This window comes from Peromyscus californicus, unplaced genomic scaffold (genome assembly GCF_007827085.1).
Source record: "Peromyscus californicus insignis strain IS unplaced genomic scaffold, ASM782708v3 Scaffold_9__1_contigs__length_137607984, whole genome shotgun sequence".
Taxonomy (NCBI): Eukaryota; Metazoa; Chordata; class Mammalia; order Rodentia; family Cricetidae; genus Peromyscus; species Peromyscus californicus.
In genome coordinates, this window is record NW_026294617.1 from 134,766,207 (window position 1) to 134,780,900 (window position 14,694).

At 40.6% G+C, this 14,694-nt stretch overlaps 1 protein-coding gene across 1 annotated transcript in view; it reads left to right on the top strand.

Moving 5' to 3' along the window:
• Negr1 (neuronal growth regulator 1) overlaps positions 1-14,694 on the top strand; it is a 752,187-nt gene that overhangs the window by 496,960 nt on the left and 240,533 nt on the right. The window contains exon 4 of the mRNA XM_052731996.1: positions 2,809-2,940. Coding sequence (XP_052587956.1) covers positions 2,809-2,940 — 132 coding nt within the window. The remainder of the gene's footprint in view (positions 1-2,808; positions 2,941-14,694) is intronic.

Here is a 14,694-nt window from a genome sequence, read left to right on the forward strand (position 1 = left end):
TCTTGGGAGTGAAGGCACCATGACCAGGGGACTGGTGTTGTACTTTATATGCATCTCCATTGAATTTGCAGCTCACTAGGAGATGAAGATCATCACACTGTAGAAGTTGCTCAAGGACTGAGCAGATCCCTGTCTTGTTTAGGGTTGTCTCTCTACACCGATTGAGCTCAGACTTTATTTTCCACTGTAGGGTGCGTTGAGCTGATTTGTATTGATGGACTGAAATGTCCTATTGAATGTTTATATCTTGACAAACACAGCTCTTTATTTTCTAATCTGGAATTCAGTTCTAGAAAGATCAGCACTAGAACTGAGCAAAAGTGAGTTTAGAATAGACATCTTACCCACATAAGGCAGACGCCCTGTGCCTACCTATTATGGCATGGAGAGTAGAAGCAACATCAGATTTAAAGTTCCAATCGTCAGGTGGGGATGGCAAAATGACCCTGTCGTATGTTTTCCTCCTGGAAGGCAGTTTTATATTGGGCTCACTTGACTGATGGCTGACTGGACCATCCACTCACTGGCTGCTGTCAACTCAGACCTCACTCTGAGGCAGGATGAAGAAAGATCTCCAAAGTGGTTCTGTAGACTGTGTACCCCATGTCCATGCCAGGGACATACACACACACACAGTAGGTTTGAATGGCATCTCTGGAGGAATGTACAATGGTGACATTTCCACATATGACATCCTACATTTCTTCTCAGCATTTGTAATATTTATTATGAACCTATTGCTTCTCATATTTTATTATATTTATTGATCCTGGTATGCATTTTTTAAAAAAGCTATAGTGTTATCTTCTCCTGGGAGGGTGGGAGCTCAAGAGAGACATACCCTTCCATGAGAATTTACACAGTGATAATGGTTAATGATGAGGAAAGGGGCATTTTCTTCAGTGGTGCAGCCACTGATATGTGCACATACTCCTGTAAACAAACTCTTACCCACATCCTATAAACAACGCTAATGAAATTCACTAGGTCACACAAAGCATGAAAGCAGAAGTAAGGATTCCTGTGGAAGAGGAAGGAGATAAATAGGGATGGCAGAGGGGCAAGAAAGGGTAACAGGGGATGAAAATGATCAAAATATATCAAACACATGTAGAAAAGTGTGTGATGAATCTCATTATCATGTATAATTGATATATGGTAATAAAACCATTAAAATGAAAATCAAAGGTCTGTTGTGTTTATCTCTAACCTTCAATACTTTAAAGGCTCGTGTTCTCATTCCTGGGATGGTTAAGCACTAAGAACTAAAGAGCATGTGTTTAATTACTTGGTTAATGATTGCGTGAACCTTGACCATTCAGATAGGTTGCAATGTGTGCCTGGTGTGGATGAGGATTTGTCTTCCAAGTTTCAGTTGTTTTAACAGAGGGATTTGAGCCTTTGAAACTGGAGTTGTGAGAATAAGACAGGAGAGGAGCCATGGGAAAGAGCACTGTGTCGGTGCATAGAGTGAGAGACGGGGCTACAGTCTTCATGACAAACGCTCAACATGACTGGATTTCAGCAGTTTGGATTGTGAAGTTAACTATTATTTTTTAATCTTACATCCACAAATAGTTTGTCAGGCAACTAACCATCTCAGAGGTTTGACTCTCACCTTCTGCAAATTGAGAGCAACTGGTAAACACAAAAGAGTTGTGTATATTCAAAACACTGTGTCTTTCATTGGCAGTCATGGTCATTTCGAGGGCAAACTGTGATGGCAAATACTGCCCTAGGCAAAACCCACAGGGGGATACATTAATTGACATGCATTCTAGATTTTAAAGGCTGTAACTGAATTTCCTTAGATTTATTGAAAGTGAATCCCATTAACTTCCTAACTTTTGGGTCATTGTATTTCTGGAAGGATGGCAGCATGAAGACAAAGGCAGCCTTGACTTTGGGAAATGCTGGTTAGTGGGAAAACTCCTTGATTGCCGGCCTCTTCTGTAGGCACTGAAATGTGAATGCATCTAACAACCAGCTAAAGATAGGAGGGAGGACCCCCACTTTAAGCACCACAACTTCTCTGTGGAGACTCTAACTGTCAGGACCCTGGCTGTCCAATGACTCTGCTTTTATTTGAGTACAAATCCCATTACTGAAGAAAGGAGTCTTGATTTCCAATTTCATTAACTTGGGGATATTCTTCCATCTGTGATTATGACTTTATATTGTTAATCTACTGTTATTTTTAGTCAAACAGAATGTTTTCCCCAGAATAATAAAAAATAAAGATAATTTGGTTTGTTTGTATAACCACTTAACTCTTAGATGAAAGTCATTAAATGTTTTGCCTGAGATTCACTGGGTGATTTGCATATAGCATTTACAGTGTGACTTGCTTGGGAGCATTGGCAATTTTGGATGGGGGCTCTTGGCACTGGTTTTATAGACCTGTGTATTTTCATCAAGCCATCTGGCTGGAAACCATGAGTGGAGGGAAGGTTCCCCCAGAGAAAAGTAACATTAAGTTTGGGGAAGTGTCCAGCTGTGATTTTACACTGTATAAATGTCAACATACATCGGTGAATTCTGTCCACACTGCAAGGACATGGTTCAGGGCCGTGCCATGAGAAGGGTTTAGAGACCACAACTGATTAAGGAGAACATGTGGTCATCCTTTTCTAGGGCCCCTTGTTCTGCTGTTGCTTTTTATTCCCGCTGAGTTTTCTGTTGCATATGGAATTGTCTGGTTAGGAATGTCTGGTAGGAACTACTAAGGTTGTTGTTTTTTTTTTTTTTTGAACAAAGCTTGTGGCAGCAACAATTAAATGTGCTGTATATCTTCTGTTATTGTTTTAGCAAAACCATTTGAAAATGGACAATATTTGGACATTTATGGAATTACAAGGGACCAGGCTGGGGAGTATGAATGCAGCGCAGAGAACGACGTGTCATTCCCAGATGTGAAGAAAGTGAGAGTGGTCGTGAACTGTAAGTCTCTTCTGTTTTTCACCATAACCATTGAGAAATGTCTGAATTTGCTGTGGCTGCTTTACGTCAAGGTGTCTTGCTGGTCAGTACCTCTTACCTAGGTCAGACATCTGCACAGCAATGGCCTCAGCAGATCCCAGCAATAGTTTGAGTGATGAACAGACTGAAGTTTTCCAGTATGGTCTTCATGCCCATTACTCTAAGTGGTCTCACCCTTGTCTCTAAAGCACTGTACACACATGCTGTGCCTCTTCTGGGTCTCACTGGGACACCAGTCCTGAGCTCCAGTGTACAGTACTTGATCAGACCTGGTAGGCACAGATAGGAAGCATTTCACACAAAGACAAGCGTAGAGTGGTAAGGCTTGGTCAGATGGATGATTGAATTCTATTGAGCTTGGAAATACTGGGAAAATTAATAAATCATTTTCCCATAAACACTATCAATTGTGAAGTTAAGTATGAGTTAGATGTACACAGAGTCATCAACACTGTGACACCACACCCATTTTCGAAATGGAAAAAACAACAGCTGCAAACATTCTTGACCTGTGTATAAAGTTGTCTTTACTTTTCCACAATGTACCCTAAGTCTTTCCTTCAAATTTATTTTTATTATTTAATTTTTCAAAGAAAGTACTTTAAGGATGAGAGTATCTTACCCAAAATGTATACAAGGTATATCTTCTGTATGTTTTCATTCCATTTATGTACTTTTCTATGTATGACCTTTGATAATGTTTGTGTAGTATTGATAATCAGATCACATGGAACTGTTCTAAAATATGTCTATAAACACTAATGACAATCATCAGTTACTTTATGTGAACATGAATCTTTCAGTCTCATGAGGCAAATGCTAACTCTAAACAGTCCTGACATCCAGCTACCTACCAGAGCAGATCATTGTCATCAGCCAACATTTGTCAGCTGCTGATCTATACACTTTGGGAGAAATACCTCACTAAGATTGAATAAGTGAACAGTGTGCCTGATCAGGAGTTAGTTTCTTGAGGAAATGTTCAGAATTCTGTGAAAAGAAAAAACAGAGCCTTGAGGAGCTCAAACATTCCAGCACCCCCATATCCCAGCTGAATCAGCATCCCACAGCTGATGCCTTGGAGGTCAGCTTTTCGATAAGTTCCTAGATTCTTGGGACTTTTTATTGCAGAAGATTTCCACTGACTTTCAGGACTTCCATTGCAGAGAGTTGTTATTTAATCCCTCTGGAATTCAGGAGTGGAAGATAACAAGCCAGACAAGAGAAGTCAGTGAATGTGTCACCCACCAGATATATTTGCAGATTTGAATTTTACATGGTTGGGATGGAAGACACAATTAAGGAGTGAGTACAAAGAAATCAAAATATAGTCAAAGCTGTTGATGAACAAACACTGAGCTCTTGATGCATCTACTCTGGGTCCACCTGGTCTTTAAAAAAATGTCTCTGATGAAAACCAGTGGCTGTGGAGTAGGGGAATCCCATCCCCTAGGATAATCTTCTCCTTTCTCCTCATAGTCCTGTCTAGCCCACCCCACCCCAAGTTCATTGTCACTAGACCCTTCATTCTTCTGTATGTTTTTCTAGACAAATAAAAACTTTAGGCCTAGCAAGAAACTAAATAGAAAAGTACTTCAGCCCAACAATGTTACCCTCTAAAATTCTGTGTGGGGAGAGGGATCCAGTTCATGCAAAAGGGCAGAGATGGGTAATCAGGATTCATAATTTAGAACTGATACCATCTGACAGCTTCATGGGCACTGGAGGAAGCAGTAACCAAAGAGAATTTATTGCCCACCACACCATGATAGCAGGAGTACTGACAATGTATATCATTTTCCCCAGTTCTGATGACCACCACTAATCTGAAGACTGAATCATTATTAACCACACAGTGCTTCATACCACAGCCACAGAACCTGGACTTAGGACACAGGATTGACAACAGGTCACCAAGAAACCCTCCCCCATGCATCAGGAGTCATGTCCTTATTTTTTTTATTTTTTTATTTTTTGGTTTTTCGAGACAGGGTTTCTCTGTGTAGCTTTGCGCCTTTCCTGGGACTCACGGTGTAGCCCAGGCTGGCCTCGAACTCACAGAGATCCGCCTGCCTCTGCCTCCCGAGTGCTGGGATTAAAGGCGTGCGCCACCACCGCCCGGCGTGAGTCATGTCCTTATTACACCAGACTGCAAGCAGATCTGCCCCTCACTCCACAGAGGCAACAGCACTGTCCCCCAGATTATATGGTTATAGTTAGTAAATTAGAAATGAGCATTCTGCCCTTAATGCATACAGAAGTGACAGAGGCCATGAAGAATCATCTTCCTGTCCATAAGGTGGAAGTGGGAGAATTTGTGCAAAAGTCCACGGGCTGTAGAAGCTGATTCAGTGACTTACTTAGTGTGTGAGGAACTTCAGAACAGTTAGGACAAAAAAATCACTGATCACCATTAAAAAAAGCCACATCAGGATGGAAACAGAGAATTGGGAGGAAAGGTGGGGAAATGCTTTTTAATTAACAATAAAATTCCTTTTAAAATAACTAATTTGACATAGATATAGCAACAAGTAGACTTTTTACCAGGGAAATAATGCTTATCACTTTAACCTTAAAGTGCACCTGACAAGATTCTTTAAAACATATATTTTTATTGATTTACAGAGCAATTCAATACAAAACAAAATCAATTTCCATATGGCTTTTTCATGCATCCTTGGTTTTGGTTAACCCTGCTTACCCCTCCCTGTGTTAGCCTGTCTCCCATCTTAAGGTATCACTTTCTCCTAAAGCTTTTTTTTTTCCAATTTCTGACTTCTGCAGATTCTCCAGTTAAAGACACAGATATAAAAGAACTGAAGCTAGGATCCACAGATATGAGAGAATATGTGACATTTATTTTCTACTTTCAGCATTTACCTAAAAGTGCATTTTCCTTATAATGAAATAAAATCCCATTGTGTATATGAACTACACTTCCATTATCCACTCATTGGTTGATGGACCTCTAGACTGACTCCATATCCTTTCTATTGTGAATAGAGCATCAGTGAACATGGATAAGTAAGTGTCTCTGACGGTGGATAAAGAACACTTGGGCATGGGCCAAGGTGTGGGGTGGCTGGGTCACAAGGTCAACCTGTTTTTAGCTTTTGAGGGGCCTCTACACTGAATTCCACAGTGGGGTCACCAGTTTACACTCACAGGGAGTATGAATAAGGAATCCTCTTTCCTGTACCCTTGCTGCATTTGCAATGTTTTGTCTTTTAGCTCTCTCTAAATCAGATGTTCACAAACATCCCATGAACAATGTGCTTCACATCAGTTTTGTTGAATTTCATTATTTTCGAAGCCAATGTTGCACAGATCTGAGTACTGTTTGAGGTGCAGGTGTGCACAGTATAGTATGTGCATTGTGTCTCTTGGTTGTGATAAAGTTTCAAAGTAGTAATCTTGTGAAATTGTCCCTTCACATGCCAAAGACTGAGAGCTACCTGTGGATTTTACTGAGCTGATTTCAAAAAGGAAAGGAGCCAAAGCCCCCCATTTCACAAAATCCAAGACCCAGTAGAACTGTGTGGCAAGCAGACACAGAAACATACATTCCTAGTAAGATCCTGATGCCCCTAGTAGCATAAGCGGCAGGTGCCCTCTCATGCATGATTGCTCACACACCTTGGCTTTGCACATGCCCTGACACACAGGGCACACATACACACATACTGTGTGCATGCACTGAACTCCACTGGGGAGGCAGGGAGAGTGGAGACACTGTTAACCCAGAACTAGTGGATTTCTGTGTGGATAGGTTTGTTTTCTTATTGGCATTTGTATTCCATTCTCACTGACAGCTTAGTAGGTTCCAGGCCCATGTTTATTAATTATAAAGTAGAAGGCTGATCGAATTTCAGAAAGCCCATGGGTTGACCTGAAGGGGAAAAGCAGGAACAGAACCAGGGAAGTTCTGGCCAGGAGAAGAGAAAACAAAATGTGGAAACCAGCAGAATGGACTCTCTAAATAGAGAGAGGTGGAAGCTGATTTTACAATGGAGGTTTGTAGCATGAATCTTAAAAAGTTCTTATTAATAAAATCAAACCTGAGCCAGTTATTGGGGTGAACACTGGAAGGTCAGAGAGACAGAACAAGCCACAGCTAACCTCATCTGGCCAACTTCTCAGCTGATCTTGTTTCCTCAGACTGGAAGCCTCTGTGTCCTCATATCCGAATGGCTCTCAGCTGAACTGTGCTGCTCAAAACCTAAAAGCTTAACCAGCCAAATGCTTAACCGGCCAGATGCTTCTAGTTCCTGGTCTTCATGCCTTATATATCTTTCTGTTTTTACCATTACTCCCTGGGATTAAAGGCTCACTTCTTGAGATTAAAGGCTGTGTCACCATGCCTGGCTGTTTCCAATGTGGTCTTGAACTCACAAAGATTGAGGGATTTCTGTCTCTGGAATGCTAGAATTAAAGGTATGAGTGCCACCATTTTCTAGCCTCTGTATCTAGTGGCTGTCTGTTCTCTGACCCCAGATAAATTTATTAGGGTGCACAATAATTTTGGGGAACACAATACCACCACCGAGGTTGGTGAAAAAAGCTGGGTCCCAGATCTCAGGGCGCAGAAGCCCAAGACACTGCTGTTCACTGGTGATGCTGGTACTGAGTAGCAGGGACAGGAATGACCAAATCTCTGTCCCACTAGAGGGGATCTTCTGATGGAGAGTGTCTTGGAAATGTGGTCCTTATAGTCCAGTAGAGTTCATGGAATTTTATTAAGATTGAACATTATCAGATAAACTGCCTCCCATGACCAGCTGACCTCTGACACCCTAGGGAAGCTTTACTTCACCTATCTGAGTTTCAAATTCTATTTCTGTAAACTCAAAGATATGTATTTTATGTGTGTGTATAATAAGTAGTAAACATTTTATACATACAAAACTGATAAGAATAAATGTATATATATATATATATGTTAAATTGTATGCGTATTTTGTAAATAAGAGTTTAATTCTCTGCATGTGGGTGACAGTTGTATAACTTGGTCTGTTTGTGGGGCCCCTAGCAGTGAGACCAGGACCTGTCCCTGGCACATGAGCTGACTTTTTGGAACCTATTCCCTGTAGTGAGATGCCTCACTCAACCTTGATACAGGAGGGAGGAGCTTGGTCCTGCCTCAACTTGATATGCCATGCTTTGTTGACTTCCATTAGAGCCCTTCCCCTTTCTAAATGGAGACAAGGAAGAATAAATGGGGAAGGGTAGAAGGGGGTTTGGAGAGGGAACAGGAGGAGAGGAGGGAGGAGAAATTGTGGTTGGTATATAAAATAAATAAAAAGAAATTTAGTAAAGGAAAAAAATAACTTAGTGTAGCTGGAGTTTTCTCCAGTCCCACTCAGGGCCACAGCCACTCAGATGCAAGTAAACACACAGAGGCTTATATTACTTATAAACTATATGGTCATGGTAGTCTTATTATCTAGTTCTTATATCTTAAATTAACCCATTTCTATAAATCTATACCTTGCCATGTGGCTTGTGGCTTACCGGTATCTTTACATCTTACTTCTCCTGGTGGCGGTGGCTGGCAGCATCTCCTGATTCAGCCTTCTCCTTCCCAGAATTCTCCTCTCTGCTTATCCTGCCTATACTATACTTCCTGCCTGGCTACTGGCCAAGCAGCATTTTATTTATCAATCAATCAGAGCAACACATTCACAGCACACAGAAAGACTTCCCCTGCAAATTGGTTATGGAGCTGGGCATGGTGGTACACGCCTTTGATCCCAGCACTCAGGATGCAAAAGTAGGCAAATCTCTGTGAGTTTGAGGCCATCGTGGTCTACAAAGTGAATTCTAGGACAGCCAGTGCTATACAGAAAAACCCTTTCTCAAAAAAAAAAATAAAAAAAGAAAGAAGAAGAAGAGTTTGGTTGACGGTGGAAAGTGAGGTCTATGTGGACTTCTTGCTCTTTGAAAAGGAGTGCCTTCCTCACTCATCGCAGCACAGAACCAACAAGAGGCGCTGAACACAGTTGCTGAGTGACTTAGTCATTAGCTTCTCCCAGTCCAGTCATTCTGCAAGGCAAAAGAGAATTGTCAGGTTTTCCTACAGCTTTTACATAGATGGTATATTGACCAAGTTTGTATGTATTTATTTATTTATTGTTCTTCTCTCACACATTACATCTTGACCACTGTTTCCCCTCCCTCCCTGATCCACTCCTCTTCTGTTCCCCTTCAGAAAAGAGCAGGCCTCCCAGGGATAACAGACAAATATAGCATAACAAGTTACACTAAGTCTAGGCACAAACCCTCATATCAAGGCCGGGTGAGGTAACACAGTAGAAGGAAAAGGATCCCAAGAGCAGGCAAAAGAGTCCGAGACAGCTGCATTCCAAGTGTTAGGAGTCCCACAAGAACACCAAGATACCATTTTGGTATCAGTATTTTGAAATGGATCCAATAAAGATACCCTGATATTTACACAGTGCTTTTGTACAGAGAGAAGGTACACTAATTCCATTTTATAAAGATAAGGCAGTTTAAGTATAGAGAGTTTAAAACATCTAATACCTTTCCTGATCTCCAAGAACAAAATATATATGGGTAAAGAAATACATTAATTGACTGTAAAAATACAAAATTCAACCAAATTAAAGTGAAAAGTTATCTGCATATGACTCTAGTTTTGGCAGTGATGGACTCACACATTGACCATTTCACTCAGTATTAGAATGATTTAGCTCACAATTTTCAGTAAATGGAATTGAGTGGTCCTTTCTATTGCAAAATAAATAGTAAAGACATTTTTGGGTATGCTGGGAACCAAGCTTTTATCCAATATATCAAAGGTGCATATTTGTGCATAATTTTGCATCTGCTACATATTCATTTATGGAAATGTGCACTTTATCTTCCAATATAACTTGCTCCAAACATGTGGACTAGAATGTTCCAATTAGGTTGACTTAGTACAGTTGCTCCAAAGCCGGAAGCAAGGGGCCACAGGGTATAGGCAGTAGGAGAAGCTCCTGAGGAACGCAACCAATGTTCTTAGGCTAGTCATAAAGTTCTTCCCAAAACCTTGGGCAATTTATGCAGATGTCAAACTTATGACTGGGAGAAATTGCATCTGTCAACAGCTATCACCTTGATACAGAGAGGACTCAGCATTCAGAGGTTGAGTGGAGTGAGGAACTACAGGCACCTGCAGCAGGACACTGAGGGGTGTCTGAATTACTGCTCAGTCCTTTGGCTTTTATTTCTGCCTCTATAATAGTACCTACTCATTTATCCCTTCTTTTCCATCTAATGATAATTTAGGCCAAATTGAATGTCCATTTTACATTATTACATTTACAGCTAATAAACTCTTATTTTTTTACAGTCACAATTTGGGACATAAAAATATGAATATCTCCCAATAAAAATACAGGTTCATCCATCATCTCTAGAAGGATTATGAAGGTCTTAGCATCTCAATGTTTCTATGCTTTCACTTAATTCTTTATCTGCTGGTTACTGTGATACAGTCAAGGGCTTAGGCTGAGACCCAGTCTTCAAGAAGTTAGTTATACAGAAAATGGAGGAAAAAGGAGGGGAATATTTATAATTATAAATAGTTATTTATAATTCAGTGCAAGTGTGTTGCTACACCAATCCTAAGGTGCTAGGCATGGCTGTTAACAGCATATCACAATTGGAGTGTCAAAGGGGTTTTGACCCTGAAGGGCAACACTGAACTTGACATTAGAAAATATATTATTATTAAGAACAAGAAGGAGGATCCACCATGTGAAAGTAGCAACAGCAACATGTGCTTAGCCTGACAGGAGGCAGAGGACAGGAAGTGCCCTTTCAGTCAGCCTGCAATGGCCTGGCTATAGCGCAGAAGGGAGCCAGCAGTGGGGAGGAAGACCACTTCCTCAGAGCGTAATGGCTACCTCCAAGGCAGAGTACCTTAGAAGATGATGATTCCTCTGAGAAGCATGGAACCTCAGAGGACACAGCTGGGAGTTTGTGCATTCAGTAGGGATGCTTAGATCCAGTGCTCAGCTATCAAAGGAAGAATAACTTGGGGTGATTAACTATTCAGAGAAACATCTGCATATTAAGTAAGTTATTTACATGTTTTTATTTCCTACATCTGTTGGGAAGGCTTGGGAGGCTTCTGGTTTGTCATTGCAAGGGTAAAGCAGAGTAAAATTGCAATACTAAGAGCAAAACACAGGGCTGCAAGCTGTGAGCAGCTAAGGGGTCTGGGACAAACTGCAGAAGGTTTGGCAGTGAATGGCTAATCGCCCACAGGGAACATTTTTAACAACAAATCTCCTCAAAAGAACAGTTTTTTGAAGAACTAGAACTGAACTTTCCCTTTTCTCCTTGTGGAGTTCACAGTGGGAGAGGTCCAAGGTCATCGTGTGCATACATCCCTGAAATGCAACTAAATATACAACTAAGGGACACAAATGTCCTGTTGAGGGAGACATGGTTGGCCTTTTGTTTTACACACTCAACATAACTGTCCTTACCAGTGAGCATGAGGAGACTTTAAAAACGTGAGTCCAAGACTCAAATGTATTCTCCCAAACCCTTAAGTGAATTTTGGGAGGGGTTTTAGTGATAAAGGCCTGTGAAGCATCTTCTCCATTTAGCTATAAATCAGAATGCCTCTATGGTCATTAAATGTGCATTTTTAAAATTATTTTCCATTTTCTGAAGCTAAAAGATGGAGCCATTTTATTGCTTCAATACAAGAGCAAATACTTCTTGATGAGGATTATTCATGTTCAGTTTCATTTCTAGTTCTTTCTAGGTTGACATACATAAGTCAGAAAATAAAATCATAGGTGTAACAGCGTCAGAACAAACAACCGTGGTAAGAAAAAAATTTCAAACAGGGGGAAGATGCTTGAGCTTAGAAATTATTCCATGCTAAATTGAAGTATTAAAGTTAAGAAAGGAATAGCAACAGCCACACAATAGTGTGGGTTTATCATCTAGAGGTATGGTCTCCTGGTGAGCTGCCAGAAGGCCAGACCCTGAAAACCACCAATCACCTCTCCTATGTCCCTCAAGTGACCTACAGGCTTCACTGAGACTTTACATCAGCTAACACAAAACCACTGTCTAAAAACCTGGACTTCTTTAAATCCAGCTGATCAGCAGTTTCCTCTGGAAGCATGTGTATCATGCCATAGAATTCATAGCACTGAAACTTTTAACTCAACATCTGAGAGCCATTTGTAGACTAGAGTGACACCAAATTAGTCTTGACTCTTCACACACATTGATGCAATTGAACAGGGTAACAATGGCTGGTATTCTTGTGTTGAATGTGTGTGAAGAAATGAATGAGTGGCCAGTGGAAGAGTCTGGCAGTACCGTCAATGTGCACAAGGGTTTGGAAGGAAAATTGGAACACATTGTGGGAAGCATCCTGTATGCACATAAGCTGGCATGCTCCTTTCCCACTTATTTTGGCATTTATTTATTCTCATTTTCTCTCCCCCACCATTAGCAAATTACACTCTTTTTTAATTGCTTCTTAAAAATTTCCTCTTTCCTTTTCTCTCATTTCTTCCCACATGTGAAGACATGTTAAACTACACCAAGAAATAATTTTTGCAGCGAGGAATAACAATATATTTAATGTACATTATTTTAATTACTGAATTATTGACTCTATTATATTTACTATGATAAACAGGTGCAATTGCTTTTTGAATATTGACTAAGTCATAATAAAATCTTAAGTTTGGGGATTTCAGGATAAAGAAATAAAGACCCAGAAGAAAATAAAGCATCTGAATTATATTTTTGTCTTAGTATTTTAACTGATTGTACAACTTTTAGGGGAAATATTTAAGCATATTGGTCTGAATTCATTCTTTCATGAAAAAAATGACAGAGCCCTTTTCTGGTGTCACCCGCACTGAGATCCTGATCACTCCCTTTGATGCTTATTGATGCATTCCTCGAAGCACGGACAGTGCCCAACAGGTAACAAGACAAAGCTTTGAGAACTGTTTAACTTCACGGTGTTTTAATCTTGTAATTTTGCTTGGTGACTTTTAGAGAGAAATTAAGTGTGATAATTTACTTCTTTGATGCTTTGTCAGCAAACTTAGGCCTCCTGTTTGTTCTCTGATGCTAATTCATGGGAACAGCAAGAAAAATAAAGGAGGAGAAATAAGTTCCGAGTAAACAGTTAGGACAGCTGTCAGTATAGAGAAGTGTGAGGTTACAGAGGCAGAATTTGGAGTCACAGGAACTTACGCCCACCACCACTTGGTTGTTTGCTAACTCTGGAGTACTCAGGAAACTGCTGGCTTCCTTTCATAAAAATGCGGAGGTAGTTGTGCCCATCTTAGAGACTTCTTGAAGATGAAGTAGCAAAATATATGAAAACAAAAGAGTCATTGGTTCACAGTTGAGGATGGAGACAACTCTAACCTCCCCAAGTTCGAGGCAGTAAGGCGCAGGGTTCTGCACACAGGATCTGTAGCAGGTCACCCCAGCCTTCAATCCAAGTCCTTCCATTGGCTGTTATAGGAACCAACTGAACTAACTGATCCTTTTGTGTGACAATTTATTCAACTATGATGTTGGGGTTATGGGAATTGACTGAGTTCATACACAATGACTTAGTGAATATATATTAACACCAAGTAGTTACACAATTGCCTGTTGACCAATAGGTTAAATAAAAATACGTATGTAAAAAAAAATATATACATTCCTGAAAACCAGCTAAGTTCTTCCATTGAATAAATGGGTACAATTAGATTCTGATAGTTTTAAAATCAGATCACAGTTGGCGCAGAGGGATTTGAAACCGAGCCTTAAAAAGCCTGATTTTAAGGCTGTGGCTGCCTTCATTGTAACTCCCTGGCTCCAAGGAAATTGAAAAGGGAACCTAATCATTTCTTACAAATTGCTAACTCTAGAGACTTTTAGGGAATGAAGGTTGAAGGAGAGGACAGGACTGCTGAGCGAGAGGATCTGAGTCGTCCGAATGGGCACAGGTGCTGCCAGAATGGTTGAGGCTGAAAAAAGTGTGGGGAGAGAGAAAATGAGGATTTTCTGTGAATAAAGAAAACAATCACAATAAATAATCCTGAGGAGTCATGTGGCACTCAAACAGCTCTGTTCACGTAGCTCCAGAATTGAGAGCCTTCGTATGATGGGGAGCATGGCGAAGCCCCATCACCACGCAGCCTGCTGCCTCACAGTTAAATTAACAGCAGTGCAGAAAAATAAAACAAAATAAAATAAGAACTTCAGAAAAATGCTTACTGAGCCAGGAGCATAAAACAGTTGTAGATTTCCTAGGTAAAATGAAAGATGACAGACCTCTACCTAACAAATCCAGAGTAGGAGTTTTAAAGCGTTGCTCTGCTCCAATGGCCTTAAGGCATCGTCTGTTTAGAAGTGGTTTGGAGACGATTGTAAAACAGAAAACTGTGTGTTCACCCTCAAGTCTTTCAAAGTTAGGGTTAGTAATTTGGATAAAATCCCTAAGTTATTGAGTAATACAGCAGGATCTATGAATTTCACACAAGTGAGTTTTTGTGCAATAATCATATTTTGACTTTAAACAAGTGAGTACTCTGCACCCTGAGCAATGTTGTGAGTGTCTGTGCATGGATCACGCCCCTCTAGCCTGCACTCCATGACAGGTGGTGGAAGGCTGTCTAAGCAGAGGAAGTTCACCCGTGCCTCACTCATGATGCCGCTTCATCTTTG